The sequence below is a fragment of the Pyxicephalus adspersus genome, chromosome 8 (assembly GCF_032062135.1).
Source record: "Pyxicephalus adspersus chromosome 8, UCB_Pads_2.0, whole genome shotgun sequence".
In the NCBI taxonomy this organism is placed as follows: Eukaryota; Metazoa; Chordata; class Amphibia; order Anura; family Pyxicephalidae; genus Pyxicephalus; species Pyxicephalus adspersus.
Window position 1 is genome coordinate 31,645,039 of NC_092865.1, and position 17,596 is coordinate 31,662,634.

The 17,596-nt window shown below is 38.0% G+C and overlaps 2 protein-coding genes across 3 annotated transcripts in view; one reads left to right on the forward strand and one right to left on the reverse strand.

Moving 5' to 3' along the window:
* KLHL20 (kelch like family member 20) overlaps nucleotides 1-1,351 on the reverse strand; it is a 30,712-nt gene extending 29,361 nt beyond the window's left edge. The window contains exon 1 of the mRNA XM_072420808.1: nucleotides 1,208-1,351. The gene's annotated coding sequence lies outside the window, so the exon portion shown is untranslated. The remainder of the gene's footprint in view (nucleotides 1-1,207) is intronic.
* A 44-nt stretch (nucleotides 1,352-1,395) lies between these two features.
* Nucleotides 1,396-16,986, forward strand: ANKRD45 (ankyrin repeat domain 45). Of its 2 annotated transcripts, none has more exons than XM_072419935.1 (6): nucleotides 1,396-1,451; nucleotides 4,419-4,700; nucleotides 9,355-9,522; nucleotides 14,730-14,824; nucleotides 15,623-15,761; nucleotides 16,847-16,986. In XM_072419935.1, the coding sequence occupies exons 2-6, from the start codon at nucleotides 4,451-4,453 to the stop codon at nucleotides 16,873-16,875; spliced, it is 681 nt and encodes a 226-aa protein (XP_072276036.1). In that variant the 5' UTR covers nucleotides 1,396-1,451; nucleotides 4,419-4,450; the 3' UTR covers nucleotides 16,876-16,986. The 2 variants fall into 2 exon arrangements, with proteins under 2 accessions (XP_072276036.1, XP_072276037.1); XM_072419936.1 differs by having other exon boundaries at nucleotides 1,406-1,468.
* The last annotated feature ends 610 nt before the right edge of the window (nucleotides 16,987-17,596 follow it).

Consider the following 17,596-nt stretch of genomic DNA (forward strand, 5'->3'; position numbering starts at 1 on the left):
GACCCTGCCCGAAGAGCTTACAATCTAATATAAAAATAGTAACTACGGAGGATGGAAAACCTGCTACTCCAAATGCTGCAAAAGAGAATTCCACACTTTCTGAACTATAAATTGCTTGGAATTTCAGCAACACAGACCTCTCGTTTACAGCAACCCATTTATCTATAGCAACAGAGAAAAAAACCATAAGAGAGCCGTTCCATGGCTACAACAGAATCTTCAGTGTGACACGAGACTTGGTGAGATTTATTATTTCACAGCTGACTAATATAGATCAGTGTACAAGCAGGATACAAACATTTGGGGAGCTCTAGGCATAAAAAGGAAATTCAATTTTAGATGAGGTGGGTTGGCCTATCTGTCAAGATTTGAATTGCTGACTGTGTCCCTATTACCTAAACTGAAGATCACGGTCACCAAGAATCATCCAAGATTTTAGAGCTGCTCCAAAGACTAGAGCTGATCAAGGGACAAATGTCTAAAAGGGGATTACTTTGGGAGGGTGATTACTGTGGGAGATTTATCTTTGCCCCTCGGTTTGAAATTGAAGCAAAATTTCCAAAACGAGGCAGCAAAAAAAAAAAACTAGCAGGGTTTTTATCATTCCTACCCTTTATTACTTAAAATCTCAACAACTATCATTTAAATATATTCCTCAATCGCCACCAGTGATATAGATCCACTTGTGTGCACCAAATGCCATTGCTGGCCTTGATGTTACATTTACGTAAAATCCCAGCTGATCCCCCACTGCCCGAAGGAGGAGGAGGGGGCGGAGACCAGACCAGTCACCCCGCACAGGGTCAGGGAGCAGTGATGACTGGTCCTTATTATAGGAAGCTTAACTGCTGCAAATGAAATGCATACATGATACAAAGATTTAAGTCACATATGCGGGGCTCTTGTATTTATAATATATGTTTAACCTGGAGATTTCTCTCTTCGTGGCCTGCATTGGCAGCAATGTGTTTCCTCGATATATTGGTCCCAATGTGAGAAAGTTGAAGCACACACCTCCCCTGACAGAACTATAGTGAATGCCTTAGTGTTCCCCAAATGACTATGCACAGAAAGCATTGCACACAGAGCTGCCTGCAAGTTCCTGCTCCCCATACATCCCCAGCTATGTCAGCCCCGCACACAAAAATACAATGTTTCTGCTATACCGAGCTATTAGTGTCACCCTCTACCCCACAGGGCTCCTCACCTGTCTTCCCCCTCAAAACTGGACACAGAAGCTTTTCTACCGGATTCTTCGGTCTTCCTTGGAATGCCAGGCGGAAGTAGTCCGCCGCCTCAATCTTCCCTTCCCCTGCTGGAACAGCAGCTGTGTCCCCGGAGAGAACGTCGTATGGCCAGTTTCACAACGAGGCTCGGAACGCACTTCCGGCAAAGCCGATCTCCATGACAACGCGTCTCCCAGGATCTTCCTGCACTGGAGGCCAGGGCAGGTGAGAAGCCAGAACAGGTGGGGCTCTGCTGTGATGGGGGATTTATGTATATTGGTAGGGAATGATGGCTTGTCTTGTGTAAATGTGCTGGAGATCTATTCCATAAACATGAAAAAACTATTTCCTGACCATATATTTTATTTAAAGCGTACATAAACATTTTCACTTTACATTAAAGGGTATACAACCCTTTTATGTAATGTAAAAAAAAAATTAAAAAAAGGGTGCAGCACCGTCCCCTAATTCTGGATCGCCTAGGCTAGGAATACCTACGTCACCCATCCTGGGAGGCTCTTGGCTGCTCCTTCTGCGAATGCCCGAGCATCTCAGGCAAAAAAAAAAGCCTTTTCGTGAAAAGGGAAAAAATTGCAGATCACACGCATGCGCAGTAAGATCGGCAATTCTTTTTACCATCTACATCACCCAATCTCATGCCTAGGTCGGGTGACGTAGGTAAAATCTCGGAAGAAGAGGAGAAGATGGCGCCCGGAGATCCGGGACACGAAGACGGATGCCGGGACGACGCAGGACCCGATGGAAGACAACCCTGGACTGATCGACTGCTCTGCGGGATTGAAGGTAAGTGAATTTTTTTTTTGGGATACTTTTTAGTTTAGTTCTTCTTTAAGTTAAACATTGGAAAATAAAGGTTAAACAGCAAAGAAAGTTACACATATATAACAGACATAAACTACAAAAAGTGAAAAAGCTGAATGTAGACATTTATGCCTGTGTCCTATTGTTACAGCAGATCTTACATTTGTCCCCATTTCTCATTGCAAGATTTCCTCTCTGTTCTGGTGACACTTGTAACATTTCCCTGTTGTTTTCTATGTGTGGTGGTCACCCAGACAAAAAGGAAGACAGCAATAAAATCCTCATTCATTTTCCACCCATGAGGCTGCACACCACTGCGGCAGATTCACACAAGCAACTTGTCCCTTTTTCCCAAGGGTTGTAAATCTGCACCACGGGAGTGCAAATCTTATCCACAATGTGGTTTATGTGCTCCCAGCCACTCAGCTGTGAGCCCAGGAGCTTTGAGCCCACAAGTCCTAAGGGACCCTAAGGAGCACATTAGTAATATCACTAAACCTCCTTTAAAGGCTGAGTACACCGGTGTAGTTACAGTATTATTATTATTATTATTACACTGTATTTATATAGCGCCGACATATTACATAGCGCTGTACAAAGTCCATAGTCATGTCACTAGACGTCCCTCAAAGGCGCTCACAGTCTAATGTCTCTACCATAGTCATATGTCATTATCACAGTCTAAGGTCAATTTTAGGGGGAAGCCAACTAAACCTAACTGCATGTTTTTGAAAAAAATTGTTGTTAGAACACGATGCATGAACCAGTTTTTTACATACAGCGCCATTCTGCTGTATGGAGAGGGGAGGAGGGAGAACAATAGAGCGGCACCCCGCTTCGCTCTCTTCTTCACTTTTATTACAATCGTTCCTCATCCGTCGGCCGTGAATCTGCTAGGATGGACGTATGGACAACGAGAACTGTACACATGCCAGATTGTCAACCTGTATCAGCCCTGAGCCAATTATCGGATGAAAATCATCTGACGTGTACGTAGCCTAAATCTCCAGCAATCAGATGCAGCAGTGGCAAAGATTAATGCTGCAGATATAGAGGATGCACAGGGATGCCTAGGCACCCTCACATACCAGGTAGTTTCCTGATAATTTTCAGGAGGATTTCAGGACAAAAAGTACAAATTTCTGGCACCACACAGATCACCATTGTTAATGATCATATCCTGAATTGAATTTTGTGAACAATTTGTGGTGAAGAGTGATCTGCCCACCATTTGTTATTCAGGTTTATTTACTTCTTTGATGTGGAATTGAATGCTCACTATGTTGAGTTAAGTTTCATTTACTCTCATGAATCCTATGATTTAAATATCATTTATTTAGCCAACATAATATGCAGCGTCGTAAAATAAATAAGTGTTTCAGATGACAAACCTGCGTAATACACCAGTACAGACAGTGACACAGGAGGAGAAGAGGACCCTGCCCTAAAGAATTTACAATCTACGAGGTGGGGGGTATATTTGTATGTATGTAAATAAGTAATGCGATCTACCTGGCTTCTTCCTACTGCTTGATAAACCTTTCTGCACATCTGTATCTCTATTAATATTATTATTATTAATATTATTACACAGTATTCATATAACGCCAACATATTACGCAGTGCTGTACAAAGGCCATAGTCATGTCACTAGCTGTCCCTCAAAGGGGCCCACAATCTAATGTCATTATCATAGTCATATGTCTTTAATACAGTCTAAGGTCAATTTTGGGGGGAAGCCAATTACCTAACTGCATGTTTTTGGAATGTATGAGGAAACCGGGTGCCACACAAACACGGGGAGAACCTGCAAACTCCATGCAGATAGTGTCCTGGCCGAGATTCAAACCTTAACAAGGGCTGTGTTAGACATCTGCTCACACAGAGAAAGTAAGTGTCCTTGTCTGCAGCTTGCTGGCAGGGGACAGGCTTTCCTACTCAAGCTGTAACTACTGAGAAACCACTTTGTTCCCACTATGTGTTGTATGTTTCTCACTGCACTTCCCATAGTATGCAATACAAAAGGAGATGCAATGTCTGATCCCTCTTATGCTTGTGCCGCGTTATGTTTTTACATTGCACTTCTATGCACATTTTTGTCCATTTTTGTGTGCTGCCCCATTCTGTGTAATGAATATGGTCAGCAATGCAATGGACAGCCACGCATTGTGGTATAACACACCACAACCACACTTTCTTATAGCCGGTATGAGACCTAAGACTTTGCACACTTTTTGTTTTGATGTCCCTGTATTTCATTTAAACTGAAATTTCTGTTGAGCTTGAAAACAACTCAGAATTACCAACATGTTATAGAAATGTGTTTTGTACACTGTTTAGCTTTGTAATAACTGATATCTCTTTTATTAGTGACATCATCTAGAGATACGGAGGAGCTAAGGATGGAGAAGCTAAGTTCTGCTTCTACAGAGAATCCGGTGCTTCTGTACACATTGGAAGGGAATGTACAAGGCCTCCAGTCCATATTTGAAGATCCATCTGATGTTCATCATGAGCAATGCAGCAAGCTGCTGTTGGAGAAAGATCTACTAGGAAGAAACCCCCTGTTTATAGCTTGTATTCTTGGTCGTAGTGACATTGTAAGAGCATTAGTTAGGTATGGAGCAAATATTAATCATCAAACAACTCGAGGTAAAGTTCTTATTCTTTTTGTTTAAAGATTTATATCTAAACTCTATACACATGTTACATTTATGTTGCTGGAAATGATCTTTCATGATTGTTTTCGGGGCCAGTAGAAGTATGAACAGACATTGTACAGACAGCACAGTGGCCCAGTGGTTAGCACTTTGCCCTTTGCATAGCTGGTTTTCTCCCACAAACATGCAGTTAGGTTTAGTTGGCTTCCCCTCAAAATTGACCTTAGACTGTGTAAAGACATAGGACTATGGTAGGGACATTAGATTGTGAGCCCCTTTGAGGGACAGCTAGTGATATGACTATGAACTTTGTACAGCGCTGCTCAATAGGTTGGCGCTATATAACTACTGTGTAATAATAATAATTGTGCCCAAACTGTATTAGTTTCATGGAGAAGGGAATTGGGAGAACCAGCAGGAGGCATTGGAAATGACAGCGGTCTTCCTGGTCATTTATTTAGCGATTCACTCGGGTGGATCACTAAATGGAGCTAGTAGAGGGGGGCACTGTACACAGCTCTACAATCTCCACTCTATTTCATAGAAAATTTTCATGTAGAACGAAATACAAACTTGTTATAGGATTGAAAGGAGATTTCAGTGTGCATTCATGGTACTGAGAGGTTAATATAAGGTTATAGATGTCGGCCTAGATGTTGTTCTCTTGTCTCTGGAAATGATTGCTATATATAGTTTCCATCAACAGTAGACTGATGGTGCAGTACAGACACACAAAAAGTACTGTCTGTTCTACATGGGGGAGCTGGGGTCAAGCTGGAGGCTGCTACAAGATTTGTATATGCTTGCTGTACACAGTAATCCTCAGACCTACATTAACAAGCTCAGCTACACACAATGGGCCTGATTTAATAAAGTTTTATTAAAGGCTACAATGGAGAAACATAGGTTATACAGCAAACTTGGAATGGATCTGGTCCAGTACTAAAATAATTTGCCAATTTATAGCAAATATTTTTTTAAAAATCCATTCCAGATTTCTGGATCACTTATGTTCTCCCATGACAGTCTATCTTCTCCAGCCTTGGAGAACTGTAATAAATCAGATTCTATGAGTTTCTATGCACATAAATAGTTAGAATTCTGTCAATTTAGAAAACAAAACTGTGTCCAGAGAAGGCCTAAACAGATAGGACAATAAACCTGTAAACATAATTTCAGTGGCTGCAAAATGACTGCTTAACCAGAAATAAGCTGCAAAAATAGCTAAAAAATAATATTTTATTAAGAAAAACATGGCAATTACACAAACGTTTAGGGAACAAAATGTCATTCGGTTACAGTTAAAATCTACTTTGAATTTAAAATCTGTTATCTAATGTTACTACTATAAATGTTGTGCCCGTATAACAAAAAATACACTAATATAAAGACAAAAAAGCAGAAACTGTGACAATGCCTAATTTTTTAATGTGGATATAAAATGTGATATTGTTGCACCTTCTAGGCAACTTCCCAAATGTTTCCATATTTCTTTAGTGTTTTGCTCCATTGTGTTAACACACGCTTATTAACATTTGTGTGATTAATACAACCTATTGTATGGACATGTATGAGCTGCCAATGCACCATGATGGGTCAAATAACAAGTATAGCTCTTTGTTAGCAATGCAGTGCACCGCAACAGACATTATTGTGCAGTGCCTGCTACTTTACAATTCTAAGAGATAAAAGATAACCATGTTAGCTTTTTCTTTATTGTAACTTCATATTTGTACATTGAACCTAATTTTTTAAAGCTCTCCAAGGCTGGAGAAGATGCACTGTCTTCGGTGAACCTGGGTGATTCAGCAAACCTGGAATGGATTTCTTAAAAGTTATTTGCTATTTGTTAGCAAAAGTTTTTGAATCCTGGACCAGTTCCACTGCAGGTTTGTTGGATCACCCAGCTTCACTGATAAAAGTTTATCCTCTCCAGCCTTGGAGAGCTTTAATAAATCAGACCAGATGGGTCCAAATTTACCTTCAAATAAAATAGCCATTGTTGGAAATGCATCCCCGTCCCCCACAGTATTAGATTTATGGCTTACCTGAATTCAGAGTTTTGTATCAGTACAGTAATGGCCGGTGAGCAGATAGAAGAGGAGACATTCCCAGTTTGTTTGTTTTTGATCATTTGCTTTTTTGGTGATTTGTGATGCACGCTCCCTTTGATCTTGTTACTAAGTTAAAAATGTACTTAAAAAACCTTGCTTTAAAATGTATACACTTATGTAACATAGGAAATGTTATAGACTGGCACAACTTATATCTGATTTTTGCTGAACCATTGATTTTATCTGTATCTCAATGATTTCTTTGGAGTACCCACTACATTTACACCTTGTAATGAGGATTTAAGCCATTTTAACTAATGTGTGACCAATATATTTGCAGAAAAAGAGAGAGAGGGTGATATTCTGGTAGCGCTTCTGATTAGTTGGCTTTGTGCTTTCAGCAGAAATAACATAACAAGACACCAGAGGGAGCTCTAATTTCAGTTTTTGCAATAACCAAAAAACCTTTAGGGGCTTCCCACAAACATTTAAATATAGCAAACCTTTGATTCTAAAATACACTTCAAGTTGAAAAAGTTTGTTTTAAGTCTGTATCTCCTAATTAAATAAAAACAGCACTCTATTAGGCAAGAAGGTATCAGTCCTTATTAACACATTCCTTGCCATAGTCAATATTTTGCAGATTTTTTTACTGCTCATATGTCTGACCAATCGTATCGAGCGGGAATCATCTGACGTGTATATAACATTGTACCCAAGATTTTTATAAATGTTTGTTTCGTGTGATAAAAATTTAGGATCTGTAGACAACTCTAAGAAGGAGCCTCAACTCAGGGTCAGGGCACAGATTAGCAGCTTTACTTTGGGTACTAGAAGATCTTGTGCTGGCCTTGCTCATTGTTCACCAAAATGATGTTACAGAGTATAAGCAATTCCATATATAAATTCAGCATATTTCCTTAGCTCTGAATCAGGGGTCCCTAACTTCATTTCTCAGGGGCCACATGCAGGTTGGATTTTGGTATAAACAGTGTCATTGTCTAACTTTTTAAACCATTTACTTCTATCAGTAAAAATATTCTAAAAATGTGTGCAAACCCTGGCCTTTGGCAAATGCAGTTGAGAAGTTGTTACATAAATAAAACCTAAAATAGTTACATTATCAAGCTTGCAACATTCACCCTCCACTGGCTTAATCTGTTTTTAGACATCTAAGAGCTAACTCAGCACATTTACCAGTGTCAGTAACACATAAAATTACATTGTTTTTACAGTTACAGTTCCCGAGAAACATAAATTAATTCTATTACTCACTAATTTTATAAGTATCTGGACTGTGTGGGGATAATGTATTTTATTTTTCACAATGTATTTGCTGCAAAAAGACATTCATTATTTTGAATAATTATTCTTGATGATTTTAAAAGAGTAGTAGTCCACTAAAACTGATATTTTAGATTTTGGCAGATGTTGAAGCATTACGACATGGGGCATGGTTACAGGACTCTATTCTACCTAATGCAATATGAGGTAATGGGATATGCAAAGGGAACATCGGGAGACAGGAGCAGAGTTGGAAATTATGGCTGGGCGATTTTGCTGATAGATTACCCAAGACATACAAGAAACCAGCGGCTGACTCATCCAACCAGACTCCATCTAAAACTTTGATATCGGTTTTCAGTTAAATAACTTTTACGCTTAAAGCCCATACTATATAGCCCATATGTAATACTTGTTACATAAAATAATCTTATACCTGCAGACACATAATATATTATTTTGTTGATGACTATGAAATGCATAATACATTACCTTTTATATACAGGAATATGGAACAAAGTTCTAAAGACACACTTTGCACCAGGCATATAAAAAGTGAGTCAGTAATAACAGTGCCTAGGCTTGGGTACAGTATAAAGTATAATAGTCAAACCTTACAATATAAAGATAGTAGGGTTTTCTAAAGACAGAAATCAACATGTTTACAGGACTGCAGATATAAACATAGTCAATAACTAGACTTCTTTTAATTTATTTTAAGGAGAAATTCTTTTTAATGAATAAGCAGGTTATGTTTTTGAATTGCAGTGTAATGTAATTGAATACTTTTAAGTTTGAAATTTAAGACCACCCACTAATATGACCACTGCTGTCGTTGTGCATATAAAGTATGTTTATTCCTGGCATACTGCACTCTTCTGTACTTCTAGCACTGTGATAGTGAGTGCTGTTATGTGGCTGTGGCTTTTATTTACTGATTGGCCAATCACAGAGCACCTTGTATTCTGTGAATGGCCAGCGATTGGCCAAGGAGAGAAGGGGGCATATAGATGACAAGGTGCGTTAGTGAATGAGAACCATGGCGCTGCCTGTCTTATTGCAGGAAGTAGAGCCAGGCTATACTGTTTACTAAGAACAAACTACACCTCTTTCTACACATGCACAGAAACAGAGGGGAGGATACGACTATTTTTTTTTATTTTAGTAGTTTTAAAAAAAGTGTTGTGGTTGCAAGAGTTCTCTTTTTAATGTGCACCTGTTAATCTTTCTTTTCTTGTTAACTTTCCTATTTATTCTTTGCAAAATAATTTTCAGTCGAATGATTTCAAAACTTGCAATGTCTTCCAGGTTATCTACCATTGCACTGTGCTGCAGCGTGGGGTCATCTAGAGGTAATAAAAACTATTGTAGACCTAGGAGGGGACATCTTGCTATTGAATTTCAGAGGTGAAAAGGCATACGATATTGCTGTCAGATATAACAAGACAGACTGTGCTGATTTCCTCCAGTGGGCTGGTAAGTAATACTCTTCTATACCTATACATTTTGGGGTAAGAGTAATTTGGGGTAAGACTAATCAATGTATCTACAAAAGTGGTATGTAAATCCAGTTCTAGATGGCCACATACAGATCAGGATGTAAATACACCAATCATTTTCTGACTTGTAAACCACACCTTAGTAAAAATGACTTCTGTTTGTTGGAGAACTGCTAAAAGTGTGTGTGGAACCTTGACCTTGAGGACTGGAGTTAGACAACTTTTACCCACAATATTTGCATTAAGCTGGATAAAGATTTTTCAGCTTGAACTGTTAGGTCTAGTATAGACATATCAATTTTTACATGTCCCATCTCTGATCTGATAAATTAATCCAATCTAAAGTTAACTCAACTTAATTGTGTGTACTGGGCCTTGGTAAGATCTGTACAGTATCTGGCATCTCACATTGGGTCTGATTTATTCCTGGTTTGCTGGATCACCCAGGTTCTCCCATGATGATTAATCCTCTCCAGTATTGAAGAGCTTTGATAAATCAGGCCCAGTGTATTCAATACAGATGGTTTAAGATCCAACAACAAACAAAAGAGGCACATTGTGACATTTGGATTTTGTTTACATGTTGTCAATCTAGTCTAATGTAAACGCTCTCTACACTATTAGCATCTGTAATTGGAAGTGTTCCTGTCTTTTTATTTATCATCATTGCTTATTGGAAAACTGCTGGAATAGAGATGCACAGACTTCCATTGCCGATCTCTGCTTCTGAAAATGCTAGTATCCTGCCTGCTATGCTGATTTATTGGGCCTGATTAAATAAAGCTCTAAAAGGCTGGAGAGGATACACTTCTATCAGTCAAGCTGGGTAATCCAGCAAACACGGAATGGATCTTGGTCCATGATTCAAAATGATTTGGTAGCCAATAGCATCCATTCCGTGTTTGCTGGATCATCCAGGTTCACTGATAAATGTCTGTCCTCTCTAGCCTTGGAGAGTTTAATAAATCAGGCCCATTAGCTTTTTGTACATAGTACACTGTTCCCAGAATCCAGATCAGTCATGCCTTTACTCTGGCCCTACTGAATGTATAGAAATATCTGCCACAAGGGAGACCAACTTCTCCTCCCCATTGCCACTGCTGAATCTTGGGTTCACCTCTCTAAAAATGTAAACGGCACACTGAACTTTTTTTTTGTATCCCAGTGAGAACAGAATGCAGACAGAAAGACAAAAATAAAATGTAACTCACCAATGCCAGGTCTGTAGTGGGATCAGGGGACACTATTTGGTAGCACAGTAAGGGAAAATGTTGTAACAGGAGCAATATAATGAAGGTACTACAGTATGTATAGGTAATAAGGTATGTTACTTGCAAACTGCTACTTTCTGCCTGAGGCTCTGCATCTTCTATTTACATTATATCGTTTTATCCTCTGGACAAGGGACCACCATTTGGGATACTATTGCAGAGTGCCATTGATCGCCCTTTCCCTTATTAACTCACCACAACTTTGCTATCCATGAATCCTACTATTTGGACCGGTTTGGCTCTTTCCATCTTGATTTATCAAAAAATACGGTATTACACTCACAATCTCCATAATACCCCTGAAGACACTCAAGGGGCGAAACCCATCAGGTTTAAAGACCCTTTGTTTTGTTTAATTTAATAATTACTCCGATTATTAGTAGGCATTTTATGTCTAGCTATACCAAATTTTCTGTTCACAACTCCAATCTGTGAACTAACAACAAGTCATTTGTAATGACTAGTGAACTATGTTCTATTACTATGTTCTACATTTACTATTGCTATATGTATACCCCATATAAGTTTACTGCACTTAGTTGCTTGACTAACTTCACATTGTGTTGATTGTAGAATATTTTGTTTGTATGTAGAAATATACATACATTAAATAACTTCATTTTAGCCACACTACAAAACCACTTCTTTCTCTTCTTTACAATTTTGAAGGAACTACAGTATATGGGGAAGCACTATAGCATACAATCTGCTGTAACATAACTTAATAAGGTAGATAATACGATGAAGAGGGAATGGAAATGAGAGGGAATATCTCCAACACTATCTAATCTATTTTAATAATATGAAAATACTAAATGAATGGCATTTATTTTGCTAGAGAGGTAGGAAATTTAGGATTTTATAAACAGTAAGAAAGCAGTACATAAATGCAAATAATTAGTTTAAAACATTAACAATGTAAAATGCAAACTAAGCTAATGCCATTATAGCCTTCCTTTAATATAAACATTTATTATCTTGTATTATTTCTCATTTTATGTGGTAAAGGATCAGGTTTAGAGTAGCCATACACTATTCAATATTTGAAATATATTAGAGGTTAGATTTAAGAAAAACATTGAATCTATCAAGTTAATATTAAAAAATAAGGAAAAGAAGGAGCTGAAAAAAAAAATAATTACATTGTTCTTTAAAAAAAAATAATGGTGTTTCAGCTGAATCTCATGATATTGTACGTAAGATATATCTCACTTTTAAAATATTTTGCAAACATGAAGGGACTTCCTATGTCCTGGGTATGGTGATGTGTAAAACACATGATCTTGAGTAATCTGCCATTGATGTACATATGCTTCCTCTGTGAAGGCTAAACTATGTGCGTTGGCTAAAATCCTGTTGTATAGCCCTCATCATCACTTGGGGGGCATACTCTGACCTCTCTCTTACCTAATTAGTACAATATGGTGTATGGTTATAAAACCGGGCATGAATAAACTGTACTGTGTGATAGACATGAGGAAGAGGATGTGGAAATATTAATATTGTGTGTAAGGGACATACTAGGTGAGTAGTAACCACATGAATGTGAAATCTTCCACGTCGTTTTCCTGTAGCTGTTAATAATAATAAGAGATGTCATTTTCTCAGTTATGTTGTCAGTGGGCCTGATTTATTAAGTTCTCCAAGACTGGAGGGGATACACTTTCATCAGTGAAGCTGGATGATCCAGCAAACCTGGAATGGATCTGCTCCAGGATTGAAAACATTTGCTAGCAAATAACAAATTACTTTGAAGAAATCAATTTCAGTTTGCTGGATCACTCAGCTTCACTGATGAAAGTGTATCCTCTGCAGCCTTGGAGAGCTTTAATAAATCAGGCCCAATGTGTTGAGCTGATCATAGTGGCAGACAGGGCTGGATTTATTATTTATATATTTTAATTTCACAGTAACTTAAAGAACAACTAAAGGCATCCATATGACAATGGAAACACTACATACTACTAAATCAAGGTACAATGTGATGCACAAACCTTAAAAAATGCTGCTGCTAGACACTGCAGATCACAGTGAAAGGATTTCAGGCAGCTCTGTAAATCCAGAAATCTGTGGGCAGAACTGGTTGTGACCAGGTGCTTATTGATAAACATTAAGCTTGACATTACTGATAACCAAGCACCCTTCCACTTTTTCCCAGCTTGCTCCAAGTATAGCATGTGTTCATTGCCATCATAATAACAACTGTGGAAGTGGTATGTTACACGCATACTGGTACAGAGACCACAAACTGGTACTCTACCAGCCTCCCCTAGTTGCAATGGCATCATTGGCCATGGCCTAGGTGTCCCTATGGGAAAACCACCTGGTAGCAAAACATGTAGAGGTGGTTCAACCCCCTACATTTTTTTTTTAATTGGGATTAGATTATCCAGTATGTATAATATCTTGGCACTTCTCTTGCTAAATAATTTCCAGCTGCCAAAAGATTTACTAAGTGTGTTATAAATGATATATGCTCCCTTTGCCTATGTTTGCTTAGCCAGTTATTTTTGATCACTTGTACACTGCTTCTGACAGTATAGTTCAGTTAATGGGACATGTTTTGTTCTACGATTGTGTGGAAAGCAAGGATGACCTTCTTAGGAAAAATATTAAAATAACCATAAGAATATAAAAAATATAAAAACCAACCAAATCAAAATCTATAAATGATGGCTGGGTATTTCTTATTGTGAAGTGGGCTGCATCCACTAAAGAGTATTTGAGAAGTTATAATCCCAAGAGCTTGGCAAACTTGTTTAGACAGTTTGTAGGTGGTTAGGGAGGAGAGTTGTTTCAGCTTCAATGACTGTGGGTGACAGTTATCGTTGGAGATGGCGCTGTGGGTATTGATGAGCCTCACTTAAAATGTGTGTTGTGTTGATCTGCAGTGCAGGTACATAGCTGACAGGTGTATTAGTGTATTGGCCACTATGTTTCAATTTATATTCTATATGTCCTACAAATGCTAATTTGTCCTTAGGATTTATCCACAAGTACATTTGGGTTCAAATTTGGGCAAAGAGTAGTTAACTGTATGAGTATTACAATTCCTAAGTATTACAGAGGTATTTTAGATTTGAGTCTCTGAAAATGGGTTTGAGTTTTTCTAAAGTTTTATTTATTGGATTTTAAAAAAGTAGCCACTTAATGGCCTAAACCTAACTCTTGAGCTGAACCTTACCCCTACTTCTCCCAATTGCAATACAGTATTGCTATTTTGCCTGGATTTGCAGGATATGAACACCCCTGTGAAAATTTAGGCATAGACCAGATTGAGGCACTCATACATTGTAGTGTACATGTACAAATCTGTTATGGTAGGATTGGCCCGGCTATTCATCACTGCAAGCTGCCTGTACTTGTTCTGGCTCTGCTCCACTGGTCTACATTGGCATTTGTACAATGAAATGTTTGCAGTTTATTCTGCTTGCAGATATAAACAGCACAGTCAGAGGATGGGCAGAACCAAACAACAAAAGAAAGCACAATGAACAACTTTTAGTACAATTACACAGTTGTATTAAGTTTGTTGTACTGATTTTAAAGTGCAGCTAAATCAAAAACCAAAAATGTTATATATTCTTTGACTGTTATGGTTGTCTCTTTTTTCCAGGCTTTTAGTCTGAGCTGGAGTTCCTGCTATTAACACACTTACTGTGCTCTATCTAAATTTTGCAGAGTTGTCACCCTGGAGCAAGACTTCAGAACACATCTCACGCTTCTTTATAACATAGAAAAGGAGTGTTCAGTAGTCAGCTAAAGAACTAAGAACAATGCTAACTGTACACTCTGCAGGATGTTCTAGGCTCACATGATTTTGGCATGATGAACAGCAAATAAATGATGTGTATTGTTAGTGTCTAGATATGCTTTAAGTAAATAATTATTACAATTTGATTTATTTGTACAGAGGCTAGACTGACACTGAAGAATTACATAAGTTTTATTCAGCAAACCATGTCAGACCCTGAAAAGGTTCAAGGGAGACTTCATAAAGAAGATAAGGTATATACACAGATATATTCTGTACAGTTTAAGAGTTATACAGAGTTTATACAGAGTAAATCACTGAACACAGTCATTAGTATTTTTAGCTCTGGATAGAGTGAGACAGGGTTGGATCCTCTGCTGGAGTTTTAATACTGCCTGTGTTCACCTTTATTACTGTCCTGGGATACCAAGGCATTGTTCAATGTTAACTCAACTGTCTTCTTCCTTCTAAGGATTTTCTGATATTATTATAAGAAAGTATAATCATAACTGTACATTCATTTGAAGTATTCATTATTACTGATATTACTGTCAAGGTATGTGATTTCTCATATGCTGTTCATAGATAGGGGAACTCCAGAAGCCAGTCATATTTATTTAATAGTGAGTCATGTCGATAACCTATTATCTGAATATAAACTTTGTAATGATTTTTAGGTGGTTGTGACAGGTACTACTCTTTTAAGTGCAGCTGAATTTCCTTAATTTGCTTTTGAGTTGCTTTTATCAACGAAAATCTATACTCCTTTATCTGAACTCCTTTACTTTGAACCATTGTTCTTTTTAGCAAATACCAAAAAATGCACACAGAAAAATTGTAGTGTTCTGTAACATTTGTGATCATTATAGGGATGTTTCCTTGTATTGGTGGTGAATATAGATAGGAGAACATTCCACCATTGCTCACCACTCCAGGAACCCCTATTTATAAATATTTCACCACCGCTTTTGGTCTCCAGAACAAGAGGTTTAGTAGGAGGACATCTACATTTGTACCTAACACATAACTTAAATGTAGTTTATCTCTTTCAGCACTTAGCTACGAATTCCTGCAAAGCCAAAATTGAATGGCTAGAGAACAACAAGAATGCAACAACACAAGACTTTGTGGACCAGAAGCAACAGCTGGAAAGCACCATGCAGTCTGTCTTCACAAAGCTTAATACACCACGTAAGAGTTTGATTATTCCTTTTCTTCAGCTCTGTTTAAAAATGTCATCTTAGTGGAAGGCTGTACACCAAGAAAAAGCATTGGTGTGAACTAAACTCATAGATCAAATAACCTTGTACTTGCATAGAGACTGCATTGGACATTACTGCTCAGCACAGCCAGGTGCATACGGGGTTAATAGGCTGTAAGGGATATCTAAACCCAACATTTATTTTTTCGGGGTAAGGCCATTTTTTTCTAGTACTGAAAAGTAGCTATTTATCTTATGAAAACTCTAATATTCTTGTAACAGCATGTGTCCTAAACTGATACTGTATTTTGTGATCTACACATATTTACTGCCCTATGTAATGAAAATGAGGAGTGGAAAAGGCGGTTGTGCTCCAAACCAGCAGAGCAGCCTAGTGACTCCATATATAGATACAGTAAGAGAGCAAAGGCTCCTCCAGACCCACAGTGTGAAACCCCTACACTGGCAGATCCTGGGCCAACTGTACAGTGGGCATCCACATTTGCACCCGACTGGCAGCAGTGCAAATCCAAAAAAGCAACTCTGCAGCAAAAAGTTACTTGCCTCTTTCAGGTACCCCATGGCGATCTGCTCCCATCAGCATGGACCACGGTTGAGCCCACAGAAGAATGCTCACCACAGGTCTGAAATGGCCCTAAGTGAGTGTAGTGCAGCCAGATGGTTTTTGCTATATACAGGATTTTTAAGTTAAGCACCCACCTAGTCTGGAGATTGACAAAATTATATATTACATTTTTGGGTTTCATTACACAAGCTAATGTTTTAGGGGCAGATGTGCAAACAAAAAGTCTGAAATGTACAGCACCAGTTACTGGCATCTTCTAGAATATTGAATTATTTATAAAAGGTGAACATAAATACTGTAGGTTTTAAAAAGTAATTAAAAATCACATACATAAAAAACGAGCCTACGAAAATTTGAGGTCTTTTTTGGAAAACCTTATGATGAAAAATCATATCGTACGATTTCTTTTACAGCTTGTTCCCACTATATCTGTTTTTAATATAACCTAGAGACATTTTTTAAATAATATTTGTTTGTTTTCCTTTCAAGGTGCAGAGTCTGGAAAGTTCAAGCGCTGAGAAAAACTACCTAATCTGCGTTTCAGAGTTTGTTTGTGTTATATTACACACATATGACTCTTATTGTTAAAGACTTTTTGTATTTACTGACATTAAAATGTTCACCTTGAAGTGTTTTTACTTCTTGCAAATAAGAGACATTCTAATACTTGACAGGGTTAGTTACTGAAATCCTATATAAACGATATATATATATATATATATATATATATATTAAAATGGATCCTGTGCAAGATATGTGATTGGCAATACAAATAAGCCTACTGGCATTCTCCAAAATGCTACCAAACTGCTCAAAATATTGTGCAAACATTTCAATAATGCTGATATGGCTCATTTAGATCTTTGCGTTTTATTAACAAGCATGGCTAGATGTTACCACATTGCATGCTGTTCGATTTAAAAGCAGGCCAGAATATGCATTCAGTTTTGTGTTTCATAGGGTTTTAGGACTCTTTAGGATGTATGGCTGATCTATTCATTTTCAATAGGCTGTTTAAATACAAATATGTGTTAATGTGTTTGCATTAGGCCACTGCATTAATCTAAAATTAGATTTATGGACTAATGTTTTTAACTCCCACCCTGTAGCTCAAAATACCTGAATATCACTGAGGCCAACAGAGGCGTTATACATTAATACCATGCCGGGGTTAGTTTGTTGAGTCACCCTGCTGGTGACCTTTAAATTTGGATATCCGTCAGATGCCAGCCATATTTG

Bases quoted from the DNA above. Each gene is read 5' to 3' on its own strand.
- ANKRD45 (XM_072419935.1), top strand. From the start codon at position 4,451: ATGGAGAAGCTAAGTTCTGCTTCTACAGAGAATCCGGTGCTTCTGTAC. The intron at 4,701-9,354 runs GTAAAGTTCTTA...AATGTCTTCCAG, and splicing joins TAATCATCAAACAACTCGAG to GTTATCTACCATTGCACTGT. The intron at 15,762-16,846 runs GTAAGAGTTTGA...TTTCCTTTCAAG, and splicing joins CACAAAGCTTAATACACCAC to GTGCAGAGTCTGGAAAGTTC.